General features: G+C 38.7%; 1 protein-coding gene across 1 annotated transcript in view; it reads right to left on the bottom strand.

Annotated features, from left to right (window-relative positions):
• The window catches only part of plch2a (phospholipase C, eta 2a), a 72510-nt gene extending 51346 nt beyond the window's left edge, over positions 1–21164 (bottom strand). The window contains exons 1-4 of the mRNA XM_088937904.1: positions 20957–21164; positions 11169–11315; positions 5024–5267; positions 2631–2760 (exon numbers count right to left, since the gene is read on the bottom strand). Of these exons, the coding sequence (XP_088794030.1) occupies positions 2631–2760; positions 5024–5267; positions 11169–11315; positions 20957–21164 (729 nt within the window). The remainder of the gene's footprint in view (positions 1–2630; positions 2761–5023; positions 5268–11168; positions 11316–20956) is intronic.
• Positions 21165–24626: the final 3462 nt, after the last annotated feature.

The raw sequence follows: 24626 nt of genomic DNA, 5'->3' as shown, positions 1-24626 counted from the left end.
TACGACTCATTGCTGGGAAGGGTTGGGAGGTTGGAGACACTCCTAAAGATGCAGAAGCCGGAGACAATATGTTCCGGCAGTCAAACGCTAGGTCAGCTGTCTCCAAACAGACCTTCATCTCCAGAAAAGTGCCTCTCCCCGCTACGCAGGTTGCTGTACCTGGCGGAATGCGTATCTCCACAGAGCCCTCCGCACCCAGCAGAGCGCACACTGTCCCCTTGCACACGGGCCCAGGACACTCCATCCCGGCCTCTCTGCTCACCTCCACCCAGGAATTGGCTGGTGCTGTCCCCGCTGTCTATCTCCCCTCAGGAAGCACCATCCACACAGCAGAATTCATAGATGCCAATGCAACGTACAGTTCTCAACTACAAAGATTACTAAAAGATACAAAGATTACTCAACTACACTCCTGAAAGAGAGATAATAAAATCAGTATTTCTCTCCCTGCCCTTTTCTCTATACTATAACTTGAGCTGAGCTTTACAAACATGCAACAAAAGCACCACATATTAAACTTTCAAAAGCCTTTATTTGGAATTCCTTGAGAGAAACCCACAAATTGTGAGAAACTACTAAAGTGGCAGCCCAGCTAAAGTGCAGCATTTCCAGATCTTTCTTACATCTCTGAAACCTTCTAGCAGCTCTTTTCTCTGCTTTAACCACCCATCCTCCTTCATGCAACACTGTCAACCCCAATCAGAAGAAGAGTCTGCTAACGGCTGCCCACAATCTATACTGAACAGGACAACTCCTCAAGCACAGCAGCCACTGGGATCTCATACAGAAGCGATTAATAAACCTCAATTATACGCTGCATGCAGTTTGACGAATGACAAGACAGAAATGTAAATGTAAAGTTCTTATCAACCTACACACACATTTGAGCAATGAATGCTCTTGTGAAAACCATGGCTGGAAAACAGCATGTTCGTTTCAGAAATCATTGTGGGATCTTTATTAGATTATCACTGAAGTGTCAAAGAGTCTGCATGCATCAAGCACTAGTAGCTTCCTTTACAGCATTTTATAAAATTGTTTTAAAGCCATATCGTCCCTTGGGTTCTGGTTCTTTTTTTGCAATATTTAAATAAAAAAATCCAATCATACTTTCAGATCTGTCTGTCTTTCCTGCTTGAGCTCAAAATTAATTTAGGCTGTCTGTGTACTCAAGAATGTTGTCGTCTCTCTGCAATCCCCTCTGTCTCATTCTGTTTGTTTATCTGAAAGGCATTTCCAAATCAGGACAGCATTTGGTTCTTCAATGGGTCTCAGCTGGATTCATTTGCCCAGAACATTTTGTGTATCTACACTCTAAGCAAATCAAGTTCTGGACAAGAAAATAAGGGAGCTTGTTTTTAATCTAATGCTATCAAAGCACTTAAAATGCTAGGTTTGATTTGAAGCATTTTTCTGAAAAACACCCTGTGGTCACAGGTGATTTCATATACTAGTTCAGGAGCTATTACGCTCAGAGTTTCATTTATTAACTCGCTTGCTCAAGTCACAGCTGGGGTTAGACTTTCAGGAGAAGATACTGAGTCTACAAACAACACTTTTACTTTTCTTTGGAGGTGCACTGAGCTGCAACACTGAAGACACGTCTTCACTTTTATTCCAGGCCATGTATTTTTAATGCATTTTGGTGTTTACTGATCTTAGAGAAATGAACATTCAATGTATTACTGGGGCTCTCCAATAGTCAAACTTAAAAATTCCCTTTTTACCCAGCATTGCTTGGCCTGCTGGAGTTTGACAGCAGAGGCAAGAATCAGACGGGAATTCATAAAGAAGTATAGCTATAAATAACCAGATCAGAAGCAAACGCCACAGCACATCGTACTTTGCTAAGTGTAGAGCTAGACTTCTGATGTACATAAAATCGTATTTAAGACCCAGAATTTGGCCTTATTAAGGCCTGCTGTCGGAAAAATTTTAGCACCCACACGTGAATTAAACACATCCTGCTCAACTTTAACAAGCAACTCCTGTCTCTAACAACCCTCCAATAACAATGTTCTCAGCCTACTAGATAGGAAAAATGATTTATTCTCTTGCCTTCATCAACTTTGATTGTTGGTATAATACATTTATAAATACTGCTACTGCTTGTCTGTTGCAATAATTTACAGTTTGCTCTTTACAGGTCTGTTGCTCTTCAGCTCACTGCAGCTCAAAACACTCCTTCAGCCTCACACAAGCTACAGTTACAAGTACAAACAGAATGCAGGGTAAAATACTGTTGTAAGTAAAATATGTACTGCAGAACAACAACACTGGAATACACTGCAACACTGATATCAAATTTGATATACAGGCTCTGTAGAAGTGTAATAACAGCCATCCCCTTTGCAACAAAAGTTAATTAACCTGGAGTCTGCACCACTATTTGCTGGGATGAGCCAAATATATTACTGACAAACAGGTATAATCTCATGTTAAAGCACAGAAGTAACAATGCTCTTCTAAGGAATTATACCACTCTTCTTGTCTAACACTGTTTATTGGTGGAGTTATTGCAAGCCTGCTGTGAACAAACTAAAACATGTCAGAACAGAAGCTTTAATGACCTTGTTTTCAAAAGAACTATCACATTTTACAGATTAGCAAGAAATGTATGTTTCCCTTACCTTAAACATCTGCTTTACTTTCTGTCTGGGAAGGTTGACGTTCAGCTTGTGAATGAGTTGCAGAACTTCACTTATGCTTAAACTGCCATCACCGTTTTTATCTGCTTCAGTGAATGTCTGCTTCAGCCACGTTGCATTAAAAGTTAAGGATAACTCACATAAAGGCCCACTGTGAAACTTCAAATCCTATATATGCTGTAACACATCCCTAAATGGTCTAAGAAATTAAGCTCTAATTGATATTGGGACACTTCCTAACCTTTGTATCCCCCCACCCCTTGGTGGTTATGCCCATTTTCATGAAACCTTGCTCTCCGTGTGAAATTCATCTGTAAAAGAGTCTTCATGCTGTAGGAAGAACAGTTTTACAGTTTGCTGAAGATAGTAAGGAGCACATTAGAAGTAATTGGATGAAAAATGAATAACAGGCCTTGCATACCAAATGAGATGTTAGCTGGGAGCACAGACGTGTTTATACAGAAAATGAAAGTCTAAGTTAAATTAACTTCAGACCTCAGGCATGAGTTGATGTGCATCCTGATAGAATTCCTCTACTGTCAAGAATGAAAATTACTGAAAGGAGCGACTCTAAAAAGTGACACACTGACACAATTGACCGAGGAAGGTGGGCTAAAAATCTGATCAAATTAATCTCTTGGAGCATTTAGCAGAGATGCCTTTCAGGTTTAAAGTAATTAAAAACTTCAGCTTATTCAATACTGCCTCGAAGGCAGCAATAAATAAAACCTAAAACACAAAACCTGGTTTCTTAAAACAAAGGCTCCGTTAAGCAGGCTACAGAACAGATGGTAAAGGAATTCAGAGCCTAACAGTCAGGACCTCCAGGCTGAATTTAAATAAAAGTAATGTGTGAATTAAAGCATGCAGCAAGAGGCTTACACCCAATGCTTCTCTATAGTTCTCTCTGGGCTGTGAACAATAATATCAATCTTACAGCTAGCCAACAATGGAGTAACAAATCCAACTGGAAACAATTTAATTTAGGAAGCGTCTGAGCTTTGCCACACAATTTGAAAGGTACAGTAAAACATAATTTGATACTTGCAGAAGAATGCTGGCTCTTAGAAAGTGAACTGTAATAATAAACATGGATTAATTAATGCTGTTTAAGTGGAATATATTCTTGATCAATGCATAATATCTACAAAATTATTAAAAACCTCCCTTTTGTGGTATTAAAAATATTAAATAACATTAAATAAAAATACTATGAAACAAAACAGACAAACCTTACAAAGCCATAAAGAGCAAAGTAGAGAAAACATCGTAAGGATGAGAAATTAATTCTACTATTAATATTCTACAAATCTATTTCTACTTCATAAAATAATGTGTTTCATGCCCTCTGACAAAACTATCATGCCCTGCAGAAGACAATGAAGCTTTGGGCTTTTCTACGATAATACATTTCTATGATGTAAATTTTTAAAAAGCTGCTCTTTATTCATAAGTACTGACCCAATGGAAATGAGAGCAACTGTGTTTTGCCCATAAGGGTCATGATGAAGTCTGAAATCCTGCAGGCAGCTGGAATATTTATGCCTGCCACTGTACGAGTACTATGAAATATACATTTGTCTGACAATTCAAAATGTAACTCAGAGATCTTTGCTTCCGTATCTCAGTGAACCTCTGATCTCAAAGGAACTAGCTTCTCAGAGTAGAGCTTGCCTCTAACTCCCTTCCTCTTCAATCTCGACAACCTTTCATCTCCTTTGCCTTCTTCAGATACGAGGCATCTGTGCCTTTCGCAGCTGCCAGTCAGCCCATTATACCATCATCTCTCTCTGTACATAATTGCTCTTGATTACCCTGCTCAATGAAGGAGTCAGTTCAGTGCCGCTTGAGAAACGAAGAAAAAAAAAGGCAAATGATAATCAAGTCTTTTGTAAAATCGTCAAAAACCTACCCCACACAAAATGAAGTCTCAAAGCATTGTTCATTGGAGCAGTAGCACTTAATATGAGAAGTTCCAAACATGCACTGACTTCACATTTCAAAACAAAGTGCTTCTTAATCTTATACTTTAGCCTAGATCAATTCCCTGGTACAGCTTCTACTGTTAATTCATGAAATACTTAATTCAAGACTGATAAGTTCATTATTTTTCTGAAGTACAGACCTTTGTCAAGGCACAATGTTTCTTTTTCTACATTTTTGCTGGTCTAGTTCAGACAAGAGCTTTATTCAAAGACCTTGACGCTTCAAGACTCTAGGACCTGCTTAGAAACGTTTTTTTTTCCCCAAAATGGCAGATACTATATTTATCCTTACATCCCTGCAGACTCTCTGAAGAAATGATGATGAAAGTCACAGCCATGTGCCTGCCTGCCTGCCTGAACCTTTGACAGCTGCAGCAAAAGAAAGGATATTGGTCACGTGTCCGCTGTCTCTTTGCCAGGCTGTCCTCATCACTGATGCCAGCCATGAGGTATTTAAGGCCGGTAATCCAGGTCCGTGCCTCCTCAGCATTCGTAGACACCAGGTCAAGAGATTCCATGTGGTCCCCATAGTAAATACTGAAACAGCAGTTTGGATCAAAACTGCCATCCGCGTAGCGCTGAAAGATTTCAGACTGTTTCCCTTCACATACCTCCCGCATTGAATCTATGGAAACTGTGGGCAGAAAGAAAAGAAGAAGCATCAAAATGAACAGGTATGTAACACCAGATATAACATTCAGTTCAGCAGAGGTCACAACACTGGCCTCGTAAAGGTATTTTGATTACACCAGGGAAGCTAAAAGATGCCATGCATTTTGGATATTTTGGCATTCTGTATGGCAGGATTAGTATAGTTTTGTAAGCATGATTCTTTGTAGTAAATCATATGATAGCATGCATTTTTGCCTTGATCTTTCAGCTATCATTTGACCATAAAACAATAATGGTATTAACCAAATTATACAGTAGGTGGCTATTTTTTTCCAGCACTTAATTTATCAGCTTTTGAGCCCATTAGACTCAATGGAAACCCACGAAAGAAGACCAGGTTATAGTCAATTAATTTTTAATTAATTTTCTTTCCCCACCACATGTGAACTCAGATTAGCAAGATCCCCTCTTGAGCTTTCAAGCTAAGAATGATGGGCTCTCTTTTTCTTTAGCCTCTATTAAATTCAAGTAAGAATACGTTTCATGAGAGAAGAAACACAAGCCATTGCTTTATTTTTTCCTAATAAATTCAGTTTTAATGTTTTGACTATTCTAGAATAAGAGGGAGAAAATAAACCAATTTCATATATTTTGTCACGTAGATGGAGGATGACTGACCATTGTAGTCTGCACATGTTCACTGCTGGGGTCGTCGGGATTATTTACTTAAAAGTAATATACAGTTTGATACTTGTAATTTAAAATGAAATACACTAATGAAGGAAACTGATTTTTACTGGGAAATAAACAGGTTAACCAGATATGTCATTCAAGCGGAGCAGGAACAGGCTGGAGTGATGTTTGGGCTTTTGGACTGTGGGCTGGAGAATAGCGAGATCAAATCCCAGGGAAGGGACTACTGTTGCACCCTCGAGCAAGATAGTTCACTCAAACTGCTCTATAAAAGCCATTCTCTATGCATGGAAAATCTACAGATCTACACTGTTAATGAGAATTTGTTCTAAATTGACACAGCAGATTTAATAATACATTAAAGCACAAATATACAGGAGAAACCAAATGTTTGGTCTATGTATTAGGCAGCAGATGCCTCAATACAATCATTTTAAAATTTGCACAGAAAGCAGGATTATAAATATCAAGTCATGATGCAGACACCTTAAAGAAATCAAACCAGTTTTTAAGATTTAAGGCACTAATTAATACCTGTTCTGAGGGCACATGGGCAATTAACTTCAAGATTAAATCTGCCGATTATCACACATGAGGGTACAAAACAAAATGAAGGACATTTAGGATGTTTTCACACATTTCAGCTAAATGTTGCTGTTCAAATAGAAAAGGAAAACAGTGGCATCAGATATAGCCAGGTAGCAGTAGAATTTTCAAACCTCTGAAAGTATACCTCTATCAACATGAAAAAAAATCTAATGTTGTTTAATTATGTTGTTGCCACTAGCAGAGAGTTGGGTACGTGTTCCGCTGTGCAGAAGCCCATGGTGCCTCAGTGAATTGCTCCAGCACCCCACATACACCTAAGCAATCTTTGAAAACAATAACAGAGAAATCTGAACTTAATACACATGATTAAATGGTGGCAGTCACTTATAATCTTGTAGCATTTTAAGACTTTATTGCAGCTGTAATTAAAAACTGAACAAAGTGACTGAAATCCACCTCACTAAGGAGAAGGATGTGTATTAAAACTTTTTTTTAATATAAGGAAATCTGAATAAAAATTACCACCCGGATTCCCAAATGGTATTAAGCATCTGTTTGAAACAAAAATGCAATCAGCATATTTAACACATTACAGGTAAACACAGTTAATCTCAGACAACACAATATGCTTGTATTGAATTCAACTATTGGTCAAGGCATTACACACTACAGCGACAAATACCATAAGAACACTGCAAGATCGCAGTTGACTATCGCCATTTATTTCACCAATTTCCTTATGGTCATTTTATAAAGATTACTATTGTACACAATAGTAAAAATCACTAAAGTGTAATCTCAACATATCTATCCATCAGCAGCTATATCACCTTGCAATTCACAACTGGCAACCCACTGAAGCTCAGCAGGTGTGAGCCTGGCCTGGATGGGAGACCTCCTGGGAAAGCTAAGGATGCTACTGGAAGAGGTGCTAGCAGGGCCACCAGGGGGCGCTCTCCTGCTGTGGTCTGTGTAAATTCTAATGCCCCAGTATAGTGACAGGGTCACTAGGCTAAAAAAAGGCACATCCTTCAAATGAGATGTAAAACCAAGGTCCTGACTCTCTGTGGTTCCAGGGTGTTTCTCGAAAAGAGTAGGGGTGTTACCCTGGCTTCCTGCCCAAAATTTCCCATTGGCTTCGGCAATCATGGCTTCCTAATAATCCCCACGTATGAATTGGCTTCATCACTCTGTTCTCCTCCCCACTGAGAGCTGGTGGAATGGTGTGTGGTGAGTGTACTGGCTGTTGCATCACCCAGGTGGGGCTACACACTGGTGGTGGTTGAGGGCAGTCGCCATTAGCTGTAAAGCGCTTTGAGTGGAGTGTCCAGAAAGTTTAAAGAATTATTAATTATTATTACTATCATCATTCAATGTATTTTCTATTGTTCCAGAGTCCATCCTCCCATTAATGCCTCGGAAGCTGGGTAATTAACAATGTAGGATCAGTTTCAACGGAGGATGAGGTTTGGATAGAGTCCTGGAGCTGCAGTGGTCACCAAGGTTTGGTAGGACCGCTCCATACATGGCAAGCGGAGCTCTGGCAATCAAGTCTTGAATGAACAGATGGAATAAGATGAACCACCTCAAATATTTCAACAGGTATTCTGATAGAAAACATCTGCAGCAGAACAAGATCTCCTGTCGTGTTGGTCTCCACTGCATCAAGGTCACATTCTGTCAAGATATGTCTGGAAGCTCATGAGCAACAGTTTCAACCCAATTAAATGTTTCATCCACAGGCAAAGAGAGCTCACTGTGATTGAAATGCACAGTACACTGAATAACTTAATACTGTCCTTGACTACCTGCACAACCTCTCAGAGAACGTGTGGATTCCATATTGGCCTAAACAATCTTCAGCTCATGGAAGACCAACATCCTCAACCATGAAGTATAGCCAATGAGTGAATTTACAAAGCCTCTTTAAAGAGCAAATGTGTTCACTTGTCAAGAGAGCCACTTGATTACAGAGCTCTACTGCAGTTTTATTTCTTAAAATGATCTTCTGTGAAGGTGTTAATCCATTACAATTATGCAATAGATTGCATTCTACCCATTCAATACTGTATGTTACAGCATCTTCCCAAGCAGTGCTCAGACGGACACTAATGCTCAGTTCAAGCCAAGGCTGAGCATAAGGGAGAAGTGAAAAGAGGATACTGTGCTGTGACTCCATTATGAACATTCAATGACCTTGAATCTCTGCCCCCGACTGACGAAACCAGTTAATCCCAGATCAGTCATTTTCATTTACCTTCAAAATACTCAGAATCCTTCCAGTTTAGTCTGGTTTACAAATTCTGTTTTTTCTAGAGATTGTATTAGAAGTATTGAAATATCCAAATGTCTCATTTGTTGAATTTTCCAGATGTTTACCAAAACAATGGTGTCGCATAGTTCAAAAACAAGGAAAGGTGAAACCAACATTTCACCACCACCTCTTTAGTAACTGATATCAGAGGATTTCAAAATTTTAGAAAGTGAAAATCATAATTAAGACTTTTTAAAAGTGTTCACTTTCAGTGATGTGCACTACACAAGATTTTAATTAAATTGTTGCTTTTCCTCATAAAAACAGCAGGCCCAATATTAAAAAAATACAACATACAACAGTGTTTTTAAGTACTAGGGTAAATTAGAAACTAGTATCACAAGATAAGATGAAATCAAGTCTGAATAGTTTTTTTTGAGCATTTTAGATTTTTTTTTTTTGATAGTGCAACATGCCTTTTGGTGGTGTAGACATCGTTTGGGAGGTTAGACACATTGATTAGTGAAATGGCTTTCAAGGCAAACTTTACTACTTAACCCTAATGAACAGTGTCCCTAATTGTAATTTCAGCTAAATAGCTGACATTATAGTATTTTTTTGTGTGCTGGAGGTGTTACATTTTGTCAGATTTTTTGCCTCTAATTTATCCTCAAAGCCTAAATTCTAAGAATGTTGTTTAGTTTTAAGTGATACATGTCTTTGCAGTTTTATCTGATTAGTTATTGACACTCTACCATACGTTTATTGAACCTTTATTACAAATAATCTAAGGCCTCAAACACAGACTATCCACACAGTTTTGGTACAATGGCAACAAACATCCAGTTACTAATTCATGTTAGAATTAGCACACAGTGTGTGTATCATAACTGCACTATAGGAAATACAATAGGTGCTCTGTGAGTCGTTTAAGAGCTTCATTTGATGAGAAAGATCAAAATATGCATGCTAAATTTTATCTAGAGCTTTAGATACTACTAAGGCATTCCTATTAACCATTTGGTCAGAAGTCAACCCAAATGTTTCACACTTCCATCGCAGTAGTTCAGATCATCACTGCCACATTTCGCAGTAATCACTAAAGGAAAAACTGTATATTTGCTGGTTTTACAAAAAAGGACATAGCTGTGCTTCACGGAGATAATCCAACACTGATTATCAAAATCGATTTTGCTCTTCAAAATGAAAAATAAAAACACAGCATCAATGTCTTCAGCACACAAACCTCAAGATTGGCCTACATTCATTTGTTTGTTTAGCGACAGAGTGTATTCATTCTGTTAATGAAAAGTGTTTATAACAAGCACAGCAAGTGCAATTTATAAATATAGTTTGCTGAGCTAACTGCCGTGTGTGCACTCATCTGGCTTAACTTAGTACTAAGAGAAGAAATAATTCTTAGAATCTAAGTATCGGAAGGAAAATACATTTGTATTCATATTTTTGTTGACTGTTTACATATTCCAAATTTTCTACAATTTTTGCAGCTCCTTACAAAATAGCATCTACTAAGGATGATAATGATGATTAAAGTAAAATCATCATCCTTAGTAATTATTTTTTCCCAGCAGGTATATCACCCTGCAACTCACAACTGACAACCCAATGAAGCTAAGCAGGTGTGAGCTTGGCCAGTACCTGGATAAGAGACCTCCTGGGAAAAACTACTGGAAAAGGTGTTGGTGAGACCAGTAGGGAGAGCTCCCCCTGCAGCCTGTGTGGGTCCTAAGGCTCAAGTATAGGCATCCTTCAGATGAGAAGTAAATCTGAGGTACTGACACTCTGTAGTTATTAAAATTCCCAGGGTGTTTCTCGAAAAAAGAGTGGGAGTGTTACCCCGGCAGCCTGGCCAAATTTCCCATTGGCCTTTACGAATCATGAGCTCCTAATAATCCCATCTATGAATTTGCTTCATCACTCTGCTCTCCTCCCCACTTATAGCTGGTGTGTGGTGAGCGTACTGGCGCACTCTGGCTGCCGTTGCATCATCCAGCTGGGGCTGCACATTGGTGGTGGAGGGGAGTCCCCATTATCTGTAAAGTGCATTGAGTGGAATGTCCAGAAAAGCAGGAACTATTATTAAAGAATTATTTCAAATTTTGCATGATTTTCAGCACCTTCTTTTCTTCTCAAAATCGCACCACACTTGCTGCAACTTTAATGTGATCAAAGGATACTTTACAGAACAATGGGCATCCTGAGATTTCAGTCTATCCAGAACAGCACTGCACTAATTAAGTACGCCTAATCGGGAAATGTCATCGGGTATTTAAGTACAGGACAGGTTTGCTTTCTTCTCAGTAGTCACCAGCCCAGGAATTGCAGCAGGCCTGCAGTGCTCACCGTCTGGCTTCAGAAAAAAAGATCTGAAAGAAAGCATTTCCAGGGAGATGTACAGTGACTTACTTTTGGCTTTTTCATTCTTCCTGGAAGGCCGCCAACGGATGCAGGATTTGTGCTCATCCAGGTAGTAGAACCGCACCAGTCCCTTGGAGCTTCCTCGCAGCTTCACCATCTGAGTCCCAGTCTGCATGGAACTCATGCATCTCTCCACTGTCAAGGGGCAAGAGGAGGAAGAAGCATGAGCAGATGCCGCCATTGTCAGCTATCCACATGCTCCAATCAATCAATCAGAAAACCTGGAGGAAGCTGGACAGAATCATTAGCCAGACAATGCCAAAAGCAGATGCTGCAACACCAACTGTTTGCTCAAGTTCTTCGGAGATGCTGCACTGGGATATTTTGCAACCAGTTATTGTATAATATTAACCAAACATACTTCCACTTCCTCTACTTGTGAATAAGTGGTGTGCCCTGCTACCAGGCATTAGCAATCTGTTCAAAAAGAAATGGTCAAATCTCAATAGACACACTCTATAGGTCTTATCAGTGCCAGTGTTCCAATCTAAACTGAATATGTTTAGATGTGGATTCTTGCCACTATAACAAATGGCTCTGACTACTACCCAAACTGTAAGACTGCTTTAAAAACTGAAGTGGTGAATAACAATAAAAGGTTCTGGAGATCTGGAAAAACTGAGGTGAGGTTTTACAAAGAAACACACTTCAAGTTCTGCGGGTATCGGATTTAATGACAGAACAAAAAAAAATATTGTTTTGAAAACACCAGATGACTTTTCTCATTACATAATATTTTCTAATATCTCCAAGACAGATCAGCAATAGACAGTATTTACATAGTACACTGAAAATAGAGGGGCAATTCTACTGGAAATGTCAGCACATGCATTCAAGCATAAAATCTCTGACCCAAAAGTGAAGGGATGGACTCAGAACAGTGTGAGCACATTCCCCAAGGTCACTGCTGGGGAGTGGGAAGTGGCAGGCTGATGGATCCACTGCTGAACAGTGATTCCCGAGATTGCTTCCAGCACGGCCTTAGGTCTGCATCCGTCACTCGAGATTATCAACTGGTGATTAACACAGTCCCGCGCTCTCATAGTATAGATGTGCATTTCTACTAATGGACTCCACTCATTAACCAATGATTGATTATAAATACTTGAAAGTGTAGACTCCTGAGGGGAATGGCAATACTGGAGCAGAATTAGGCAGTTTCAGCCTTGGCCTACGCCATTAGCTGACTATAACCACAAGTCCCCAGGAGGTGACAGAGTCGCCTGGGAGCTACTGTACCACAGCTAGGTGGTGTGGAGTCAGCAAGTGTGACTCGGTCTGCCAGACAATGGCCACCCCTAATCCCCCTGTTAGTGGGAATCCGCTTTTACAGACACTGTGGGACTTAAACAGTGAAAGCAGGCAAGTACACATTTCTAAAGGAAAGCGTACAGCTATACTAGGGTCACAGTGGTGAGCCGTAGTGAAGAACAATTACATAATTAAAGTAATAAGCTAAGCAGAGATGAGATTATGGTTCACAGCCATTGCATCAAGGGCACTTACAAGTATTCGAAGAAAAAAATCCTTTGAACAGCACTGTAACAGACATCATTCCAGCATGACAGCTGTTATTAGTCATTGACTTGGTGCACATGTAAGCAGTGGTGTTTGGGAGTAAAAGAGACTAGCAAACATCAGCTTCTCTTACTACACCTACAGATTCCAGGAATCAAAGTGTGGAAAATTTCTACGCAAACAGGCTTCTGGTAAAAGATCAGTCTATGACAAAGGACGGTAACAACAGCTTTGTTTCAGTAAATGCCCCAGATAAAATAAACAACCTGTTCACAGTACGCAAAGATAATTATAGTAGATCAAGAAGCACAGAATGATTAAGAACCCTTTTCTGTGCCACCTTCACATTTATAACCAGCGCATTGCGTAACCCAGCTGTTGCAGTGAAAATTAAGTGTTTTAGTCTACAAGGGGCTACAGCCTGTTGAGCTGAGATGACTTCAGAAATCCAGTGTTAAGATCTCACTGCCTGGAAGAGCTTGCGATATAGTCAAAGAACAGATTCCTAAGCTTAGCACCAATTGTGTCATCACTGTTAAACATTTTAAATTAGATAACAATGTTGGACCGATAGTACCGCACCAATAAGATCCACAAACTGGAACGTAATTAAGGTATTACTTTAATTGCATTTAGGCAGATCCAGCCAATCTAGACCAAAGCAACATCTCATGATGCTACAGTAGGTATTACGTGGAATTTGTTATGAGCTGGAACTTCTTTGTTCTAAAACATAGACGTCATAGCACAAGGAAGTCATTTCTAACAAAAGAATTTTCACACTGCCCTGGGTTGAACCACAGTAAAAGACTCAGCCTTCCAAAGCAAAGCAGTATTTATTTCACTCTGTGTATAACTATCACAGCTGTTCAGCTCAGTCAATACAATAAGCAACCTTGTGCCCAGTGGCTCTTTCCCTGCCATTCTGCATCATATAACATTGCCAGTAGTCTATAAATAATTGAATGGTGGATTTCTTGTATACAAACTACACTGAAATTAAACGGCTTCTGTTTTTGTAGTTCAAAATCCATGTAGGGGCATGAAAATTTAATAACAGCAGCTCATTAGAAACTTCACGTGGTCCCTCAACAAAGGCAAACATCTGCTACATAGTGCAACACAGGTCTTCAGCGCAGCTACACACAACTAGCAGAGCGAGAGTTAAGCCATAATTTCTTCCATTTGTAATTGAAGACGAGATTAGCTGGAGTGCTCAGAGACCACCAGCACAGTAAGAGTTAAATTGGTTGCACACAGATAAGAAACTAAGGAGTTTTGTACCGGAGCTTCGACAGAGCAGATGAGTTGCATTTGCAATTACATTTGCTGACGGTGTGAATCGTGATATAACGAGAATGTACACTTATTCACAAAAGCAGAGTGAAACAATGCTTTATTCCGTCTTTAATTATCTATATCCTGGAGGCTGAAAGGGTATTAAAAGCTTAATCCACAGAGCCTCACAACCATCTCACTCTAGATGTGCCCCAAATGAACTACAGATAGCTTGAGAGGGATGGAGAGGAGTGATTGCACCGACATTACATAAACAGCAGATCAGTGAAAAGTTACTATTATACAATAATCTGCATTAACAATCTGATGTTATGGATGCGTCTCACAGCAGCATGAGAGCTAACAGCTAAAAGGCATACTGTAATGTGCATTGCACTGAGACCAAAATTGCAGGTCTTGCGTTTTTGATTGTGGAGTCAGAATCTTTTCCATTGCAGCAAAATTGCCTAAAATGCAGGAGACCTGCCAACACTACCAGACTTAAGATTTGCAGCTTTCATGATGATCAGACTGCAAGAACAAGATTTTAGTATTTTTTAAAAGGGCAGCAGCTGTAATACTGATTGCCAATGATTTTTAGAGATTTTTAATTAACTCAAGGCATCTAGAGGGACAAATGTGGTCATAGAATTGTATTCTTCATCAACCGTTTAACAACAACTCTAATGACATTTGCAATGAGCTTTATTTAGAAACGACCAGAAAAGAAACTCTGAAGACAAAAACAAACATCTATATTCTGCAATCAAAATGTCCCACCTACAGAACAACAGTTAAGCTCAATGAAATGTTTCCTTCTGAAGAAGGCTGTATATCCTCCCCTGTGTCTTCAGGAGAGACGGCAAACGTAAACCACAATAAACAGAAACAGTTCATCTGCATAGTATCATAGCCTCTGGGCCTACGTCATTGATGAGTGAATACACACGGCACACACAAATCTAAAACTCATTAGTCACTTCAGAATCGCCGATACATCTCTGTTCTGCATGATTCACATCACTACTTTAGAAAGGATGGGAATATTTGAAACAGTCATCTACAAGGAAACATGGAGCCAGAAATGTAGGTCAGATCCACTTGGGTGTACATTTCAAATGAACAGTCTTCTTACACAAATCAAAAGGCACTCTGAAGGCTTTCTTTGATGGCACTTTAATGTTAAAATTCTGCTGTAATATTTATGGTTGAAATAGCTGAGGTATGAAGATTAAAAACAAGTCTCTCAAAGACAGTCTACTGCTGAAACCCTAATAACTTTACAACAGCTGGCATTACAAATCCTGATTAATACTGATCTTGGCTTGCAATAGCAAAGGCAGCATTACAAATATCACGGATTAGTACTAATAAGAGTGAACAAAACAAGCCTTGCAAATAAAAACAAAAAAGGAGAATTAGATTATTTGTATACATGTAGAATATTGCAGAAAAATGCAAATGAAAGCAAGTTGTTGTTCTATGACTAGCAGATATTATAAAGAAAATTTACAACTGAAAACTAACCCACCACCCACTGATCATTTTTATCCCAGTTCTTCCTTCCCACTGGAGATTATCTACATTAAAGATGTTGCAGATCAGTCCTTGATAGCAAAAGTTATTATTAATTACATGGTTGACACATTTATACAAAGCAACTTACAGAGATTATAATTACCTTTTTTTAAAGGTTTGGTATTCATTTTTGTAGCATGGTAAAAGAGCTTGATTGAGATTGCAATAGCCATAACGCCAGCTGATATCTAAACCCTCGACTATTCAATTAAAAATCCATAGACCCAACCTCTACTCCACAGTCAAAAGGTTCAAAACCTAATGGCATTATTTTTAATGAGTTTTACCGGTAATAGAAATGATTTTATCATATTAATAATTAATATTAATGTTTCCTAAATGAGATGATAGTGGGCATTTCAGTTTTAGTTTTTAAGTATAACAGTTCCTTATCCCAGGCAGATGTACACATTCGTTGTCAGCTAAGGTTATATAAAGGAAAACTAGTCCCATTTTTCCAGATTCTTCTATACTTAATATGAAATTTTACTTTAATATGTCCATAATCTAAAACAAAAGGGCATTTGTCACTATACAAAATTGTCATGCTGTAAAGCTCTGAGGGTAACTGGAAATAAGGCATACAATTAGTACAGATCAATGCTTGATAATTTAGGATTGTACAATTGAAAGCATTCCTAAAAAAACCTAAAGTCAGCAGAGATACAACTCTTCCTCCTATCTACAGTATCTGGATAACTATGGCCTTGCTATCTGTAAAACAGAAAAAGTAAAAAAAAAATACAAAAAGACTGCTGTGCAACTTTCCAAAAGAGGCGGCGTAAAAAACATACTGTACACACAAAAAGATGCTGTTTGTCAAAACAGCAATTGGTTTAACGGGATTTTACAGGAAGGAAGAAAAGTTCACATTTAATTGCCTGAGGGTCTGCATACAAACAGAAACCGATATGAAAAAAAAATGAAATTGCAGCAGTCCTTGCATTTGTATGCAGTACACACATTCCGAATCTCCACTTCCAGAGGTTTGCTTACCAAAAAACATACACAGTTTTAAGTTGAACGATAGGTTATGGTGCCCCAGAGCAATCTGAAAAGCAATTCCATGGATAGTCTATACAATTCAATGTCTAGCCAATCTACCACCTAAATGTATCATTACATACTTCACACTACTGTCTCATTAGGTTAGCAACACCAGTATAAAAGCCCTACTTTGATTTCTATTCCAGTGATAGTCGCTCCTGGTCCACAAGGGCCACAGTCCACCAACACTCCACAGTTGGTAACTTATTGTTATCAGTGACTGTAATGACCTGGAAAGGGTGGCGATAGAGATCAACGAATCAAACAGTCAATTCAAAGTCTTCTGTTAGAATCAAAACCAGAAGAATTGGGCACTTGGGGATCAAGAATTATTTACAGTGCTCTAATCTGTTCACAAAACCTGTGTGGCAAGCAAACTCTTTCACCAGTGAAATGTTAAAGTAGGTTCTGCAAGGAATTCTGTATTGTCTGCAGTAGAATTGGATAGGCAGCACAGATTATATTGAGCCATAAGGCATTTTAATATGGGGTAAGTATTATACCACCACAACAATTTTCACTGGTGTGCCGAATTACAGGGTTTAAAGCTCCTTAACACTGACTGTGCAGTGTCAACACAAGCTAAAGATTCTTGATCTCAATGTATTTTAGCCTTTCTTGCAGAGCTGCCAACTGTTTATTGCATTACAGATGTGAATTATGAATAATAGTTGCATCAATTAATGATGTCCAGTGGGAGAAACACAACAGCAAGAGTGAACAGCTGTTCTTGCAACTGCTATAGCAAGACTGCAATGCATAAAGCTGCATAAAGTTTTTTCAGTATTAGAAAAAGATACTAAAGTAGCCCTTAATGTACCGATTCTTTCAGGAAAACAAGAGCTTCAAAGTAACAGTCACATACAAGATTGCTAAATCTTAGGGTGACATTTAACCTCAGCCCTTTATCAGAGCTTTAATCTCTGAATTCAGGGAAGGAAAAAAAGTGTCTTGTCTGAATAAGTGAACATGAAATAAAAGTGCTTTTACTACAACTGCAATAACTGATTCAGTAGAAATTATTCTCATTACTGCATCCTCACTGGCCTGAGAATGTGGTTTGTTTTCTGAGGCATATAGCTCGGTACATCATTTCCCCACATAATTACAGCTTCTTGTCAAAATAAGTTTAAAGTGTGAGGCACATAACCATTGTTAATTACTACCTTATTCTCAGGGCAGCGAGAATCTATGGAGTGTAACGGAGGTTTTTTTTTTAAAAAACTAGATCATATATGACCAAAGAGATTGCCCTAGTTTAATCCATGTGTAAGGTCAGTTTACTTCATTTTCTCACATAAGAACACTTATTCCCCCCCATTTCTTCCTGCCTGCCAAAAAAAACCTCTCTGACTTGAGAAGACCAGAACCATGAAGGCTAGGCTTTGAAAGAATTTAATAAACTGGTTACCAGCCTCAAAGCCGCAATGCACAGGAGACTAACACTTCCATCCACTGCATTGTGTAGAGCCACAGGGAGCCTGACAAGCACTTGTCCATGGAGAGCTCTTCTCCTCTCCGTCAACTCTTTATTGGGTCTAGGCTAGTTTCCATGGCAACGGGGGTCAGGGTTAAAGTAACGCAAAAAAATGATCCCATATATTTTCTAGAAAGCCAGGAATAGCATGTTACACACCTCAGCACTACTTGTAATTCCTGTGCTTGTTTAAACCACTTCCCAAATGCTTCAAAACCCTGCTGGAGTGCCATGAGACAAAATACCCTCTTTTCAATGGCACATTTACCACAAAAAGACACGGTAATAATTACAATGCTTATTTATTAGGAATACAATGGGGAACAATTTCACTCACAGCTGTGGAACTGTTAAGTGTCCATATCCTTCTTACAGTTCATGTTGTATCATTCAGGGGATTATTTTATAAACACTCACGGCAGAAATCCGACTTCCAACCTGGCACACAGCAGGGCACAAAGCTGTCCTTCTTACAGACCCACAACACCGGATAAAAATCTTCAATACATCCACTCAAAAAAAGCAGGACAAGGCTTTCCAATCCACGTGCTATGTGTTTCAAAAATTGAAAGGCAGAAAAAAATAATGAAAGCCAAAACAATCACAAATTAAATGAAGGGGTGCACTTGGAAATCTGTTTATGTAAAATTGCATATACCATATCTAAATCTGGAAATACATAAAAAAGGAACCTGCATTGCTGAAATAAGAATAACTGCTGTCAAATAAATTACACAGAACAGCTATGAAAGTAACTGTAAATTACTCCTTCAATTTAAACAGTTGGCTTTCCTGTGACAGATAATGAAAGCAGCTGATAGGGAGCTTTTCTTGCTAATGCAGAGGATAACTTGTGTGATTATTACATGAACCTATTTTCTGGATTTGGATTAAACATATTTACTGTGCATACAACACATCTGAACTTTTAAAAACATCTGAACACAATTAAAAACTCCTCGTGACGCAAAAAGTTGAAAGTGCACCTGACAACTGCTGGATCAGACTCATACACCTACTGGCATGTAGATAAGCTGGTTGGACAAGATGAAAAGCAGTTATGGGAACACAAACAGGTAGCAGTTTCTAGGAGGGCAGAAAGATGGGTGTCATTCAGAGCAAAAAATCAGGAGACAGAGAAACTACATTCCAGTGTAAAAGGGATACTTCCTTCTTGATAAAAACACAGCCATATGGACGCTGTGAAGCTTTCTTTAAGGGAAGAAGGACACAGTTCCTAAAGTGAAATTCCTATGAAATCTAGGCCACCTTAACATGCGAGACAGAACTATTTTGATGGTCTGTTTAAGCTCAAGGGATTGTGCGGTGTCCCATATGCTGAGCTTCCTCTCACAGGTGTCAATATCTCCTCTGTATTTTACTAGCTCACGTAAAACTTTAGACCCAATTATGGGGCAGATGTAGCAGTTGTCCTGTGAATTATAAAATTCGATGGCATGACTAGAACTGAATCTATCTACAATGACTTTTTTCACCATGATATATCAAATAGGTTCATGTCCTGCAGGTTGTTCAATACTGTACTAAGTCATTTTGTCATTTTTATTAGTGCCTGGAAAAAGAAACAAAGGTAAAGAGCTTATATTCCAATCAACTACAGGGAAAAAAAAATTCTGCTGCTTACAGGAAGGATTTGTCAAAACCACCTATCAAACGTGTTTATTGCTTTTACTGATCGCATAACTATTTTCCCACAGCTAAATGAAATTCTGCAAATTTATCAAAACAATGTTTTGGGATGTCCCAAGCAAAATTTTGACAGAATCTGAGATGTGATTTTTTCATGTGAAAATAATCTGTTAGGGGGGAAATTAGAAAAAACAGAAGTACAAATTCTCTCCAGGTGAATTTTAGTCCATCTGAAAAACAGGTCACTACTGTATGTAGTATTAAATATTTTTTCTGCAGCCAGACATCGTTATACAAAGAAATGCAACTGCTTTCTCACTGGTTAACTGCAAGAATGTAAAATATGTTGTTTACAATAGAAATGTTAGAAAATAAATTCTTTATATTGTAAACAATTTCAGAATGACAATATTCTTAAAAGCATCTGCAATTCAGATGCAAAGATGTGCTACACAGGGAAAGCAATAGATGGCAAATGTTTCAGATTGCAATACTTTCTCTAGGCAATCCTTGTAAATACAGTAAATGTATTGAATGGATAACCAGTTAAATTTGCACCTCTGCCATGAACTATAATGCACTAAAAATATCATTTCTGGTATAATCAGTATACTGTAATATGAAGATTACTTTTTTTACAAAAAAGCCGCATGGCCAAGAAATACAACATCCAGGAATTGTTCACACTCAATTTATATTGAATTACAATAAAATATCTCCTCTCAAGAAATACAGAAGCATAAAAGATAACTTCACCCCATAACAGCAGAGTAGAGCAATAGCAGAAAGAGTGATTTAAACTGATTGCCGTGCTGTCTGCAGGGCTTTTTGTGGTCTTTATGGTTTTAACTGAATCAACATCATCATATACTGTATAGATTGATTCCAGAGCAGTGTAGGGTATATAGTAGTCCTGAAAATACATGATTAAGGAAAGCTCTTTATTCTTACTTTAATCAATTACTACTTAAAAAATACAGTTTTCTACTGACTGGTAAACTGCTCTAGGCAGTTCATCGGCTTGACCCGAGAAACTCATGCTGTCCCTGCAATGGCGATATTGTTTTTCGTTACTAACATAGCCAAGTTAAAAAAAGTCAGATCCTGTTACTTTTTGGGGGAGCTCTGTACTAAGCTTTTTTCCTATTCTACCAGAGACGTGAGATATTTAGATGATCAAATCAGTGATAAGCAAGAGCTGCTCTGTATCATCCCCCTTCAAGCTTACCGATCTGTCCCATTCTCCATTTGGGTGACGCGACAATGCTGCCGCCAATCCAGAAAAATTCTTCCGCTAGTCGGGAGACAGAGGTCTTCTGCCACGGTTTTGGGGATGACATCATTGCGGGAGAAGACGTCCTGGCGGAAGAAGAGGCTCTCGCAGCCGGCGAAGCTGCAGGCACAGCAGCTTGAGGCGTCATCACGATAGCGCTCATTTTTCAGCAAATTTTGCTTGGTGCAAAGGGTGAAGAACACCAGCAAGAAGTCCCAAGTCCCCCCCGAATAATAACTGGCTAGAACAGGAAAAGTTATCAGCCCCTTTGTGCAGCCATAAATATTTCACTTGGTGAAGAAGGTCACTGAATGGATCTTACCAAGAAAACAAGCTAAATACAAAAAAATCTTCAAGCTTGCTTTTCTCTGAGACGCGATGAAACTAGAGTTCAGAGTGTGATATGGTTTTGGCAGTCTTTAAGAACTGCCAAGCATGAAGCAGTATTTCTAGATATATTTCATCAGTCTCCCGAATTTAATGGGTTCTTCCCATAATAGTGCAAAGATTTAAAAATAATATGTGGAGCATTCCCTTTTCACAGTGACAGATTAAAAAAAAAGGTTAAAGATAGAGTTCAGTCCTGCCTCCTCAACAAAACACTATCAAGGTCCAATTGAATCGTCCCCATTAGAGTCAACAGTTGGTCCATTTTCTTGGAATGCAGTGGAAAAAGTCATAAAGAGTTAGCTGACTCAAGCCGCCGTTTTGCTGTGCAATATGATAAAAGACTTATGCACAGAAAAAGCATATGCCTTACTGCATGCAGCTTAGTGCTTTCCTTTGTTTTCCTTCTTTCTCCAAGGTTTTCCTGTGGAATCTTAAATGAACGTTTTCACAGCAGCGTCGTGCACCCTTGCGTTGATCGGAGAAGGAGAGGGAAAAAAGATGCAAACAACCAACAGTGTAACACATGTCAGTCGGAAATCCTAAATCCTTCTCAATCTGTAATCCACAGCTGAAGCTACTGCCCTATTCAGGCAAAAGGATTTAGGTCTTGCGTATGACCATTGTAAAAAAGGGGGAAGAGAGAGAGAGAGAAAGAGAGAGATGCGTCAAATCTCATCTTATTTTAAATATTTCAGGGTCCAATTAAACAGTCTTCTTCATCTCTGTAGTGGCTCCAAAGGGAGTAGCTGTGAATATGGATGCCTACAATTCTCACTGGTCCCCCTGTCTGCAAATATATACACATAGAGATGTGAAGGGCTTTTTCTTCTTCTCTTGCCTCTCCTTGCCAAGCAACGGCATGCGATAATTGGCGCTCAGGTATAACCCCGCATTACTTGAAGTGACACAGACCTCCCGTGTGACTCGATCAACGGAGAAAAACGCTTTCCAACTTTGTCTCCTAAGCTTAAGCTGCCCTTCTTGCTTTAACAAGTGCTCATCTTTGCGTTGCCAGAGCAGACACAACACATACTACTGTAACTGTGAGACAAGAACCTACGGTGTATCCGAGATACAAAACACAGGATTTGGCACTGCTTGCAAGCGTGGGAGGATGAAAGCCATTTACAGTGCATAAAAAAAAATCACAGCAAATCAAATAGGAACGCAAGGCACTTGTTACATAGAACAAGAGCTCTCCCTAAGTGTACTTCAGTTATGACATGAAATTAAGGGTTGATAAGATAATGAAGATTACTAACACAGTTGTGAAAACCATAAGAATGCTGGACAATGATATTGAGTTGCACAGAACAAACAGTGATATGCTGTTAAACAAAGTTCAGTAAAGCAAAATCATGAAAATAACTTTAATTTTCACTTTCTAATCTGTCTTTTCTACTTATCTTCTCCAGGGAATGATCTCCACTTCTGCCCTTCAAAATCACACCAGATGAACAAAGCTTTCCATCCACTGCTCATGGTTAAAAAGACTTGAAACAGTTTACATGGTAGTTTGCCTGTCCAGTAGGTGTAACAAAACAGCTGAGGTCTTACTTGACAATACTGGCTGAAGATGGATTTGGTAGGTGCAGTATGTTCACCCCTTTTCAAAAGCCAGTCTGTCTTATCCTTTTCACAACTGAGATTTATAAGCTGCATCATGTGAAAATCATATATAATAAAATTACCAATAAGCCTCTCCTAATTTCTCAGTGTAATAATTTGAAATTGATAATGTTTTGTTTTTTCGCAGCTGTGTTCAATTCCAATCTAATTTTTTAAACCCCCAAGTCAATGAACTAGACAATCACTAATGCTATCTGCTGTAAGTGAATTGTAAATGTTCTTAAAAAAAGGAAAACAGCAGCACAAATAAGGTGAAAGAAAATATTTGGGATTAACTGGAACTATGAGCAGATCTACAACAACACAAGAAAAATGGACAATAACGCAGAGCAGAACAGGAATAGTGACTTTGACCATTGGAATTTTGTTTCTAGTTGCAATTAAAATTTTGGACTGATTTTGCTCAGTTGCTATGAAACAATGCAAAATAACATTATGCAAATTGCTAGCAAAAAGCTACAGTATATGCATGTGATAAAGCTCCATCAGCTTAACACTCTCACAATGATCACTGCTGCACATGGAGTGCGATTTGGTTTGAAAAGCTCTCCCTCATTCTCTTCACCAGAATCACTGTAGAAAAAAGCAAGCTGATGTATTCTCATTTAGTGCTGAGGCACTAATGATACTATTTAAAGCAGTTTTTACACCTTAAGTGCTGCAATAACAGCCATATACTGTCTTCCTGCTCATTGCAGACAATCTCTAGAAAATGAGTGCTGAAAATGTAGGGAAATTAATGCAATTACCTACATACTGAATATACATCTTTGCAACATGAATAAGTCAATAGGCTATGATTTATTCATTGTTACACTCTTACAACGTCAATTAGGTTACTTATCTCTATGTATGGAATAAATTACAGTCTCAGCAGGCCAGATTACGATTTTCACTCAGACAGTTAAAGATCATAGCTTAGCTGTCTACCTCGTGTGTCCTGCAACCAAAACCCTCTGAGCATTACAAAGGAAGCACAAGACGGCTTAGAAACTAAGAAAAAAAAATGCAAGGACTAAGAAACCAATCAAGACAATTGAGGTTTAAGAACGGCATCTACGTAGGATCTCTTATTTCTTTTAACCTTGTAAGAGACTTGGACTCAGTGCCATAGCGCCTAGAAAATGTAATCAAACCGAAACATTACAAAACAAAAGTAGAGAAGATATATCTAAATTGTAATGGTTGTTAATGAAAAGATATGAAGGAGTGACTTACTCATTCCTCCAATTGCATGATCTGTACTTCTTCATGTATCTATCTTCCTGTATTTTCTCCAGAGTGATCCTATGAGTCTAAGTTTTGCCATTGTGGGAAATTGTATATTTAGATATAAATCTCTTCTCTCTTGGGGATGAGAGAACGGGTGCAAAGAATTAGCAATATGATATAGTAGATGATACGAAGATGAAGCCAAGTAAGTAGTTCCTAGCCACTAACTACATGTTATAAATATACAAGTGGGCTTCAATTACTGCTGAACCATGACAGTCTATTAAGGTAATGGCACCATAGCTGGTCACCATTTTTCTGCCACTTTTTCCACCACTTTAGAGCAAACGTCTGTAGTGAAATCTATTTTAACCCAACCACTTTGACCCATACC

The sequence above is a fragment of the Atractosteus spatula genome, chromosome 20, assembly GCF_055471065.1.
Source record: "Atractosteus spatula isolate fAtrSpa1 chromosome 20, fAtrSpa1.hap1, whole genome shotgun sequence".
Classification (NCBI taxonomy): domain Eukaryota; kingdom Metazoa; phylum Chordata; class Actinopteri; order Semionotiformes; family Lepisosteidae; genus Atractosteus; species Atractosteus spatula.
The sequence above is the reverse complement of the archived record's forward strand: the minus strand, read 5'-3'. Positions and strand labels throughout refer to the sequence as shown.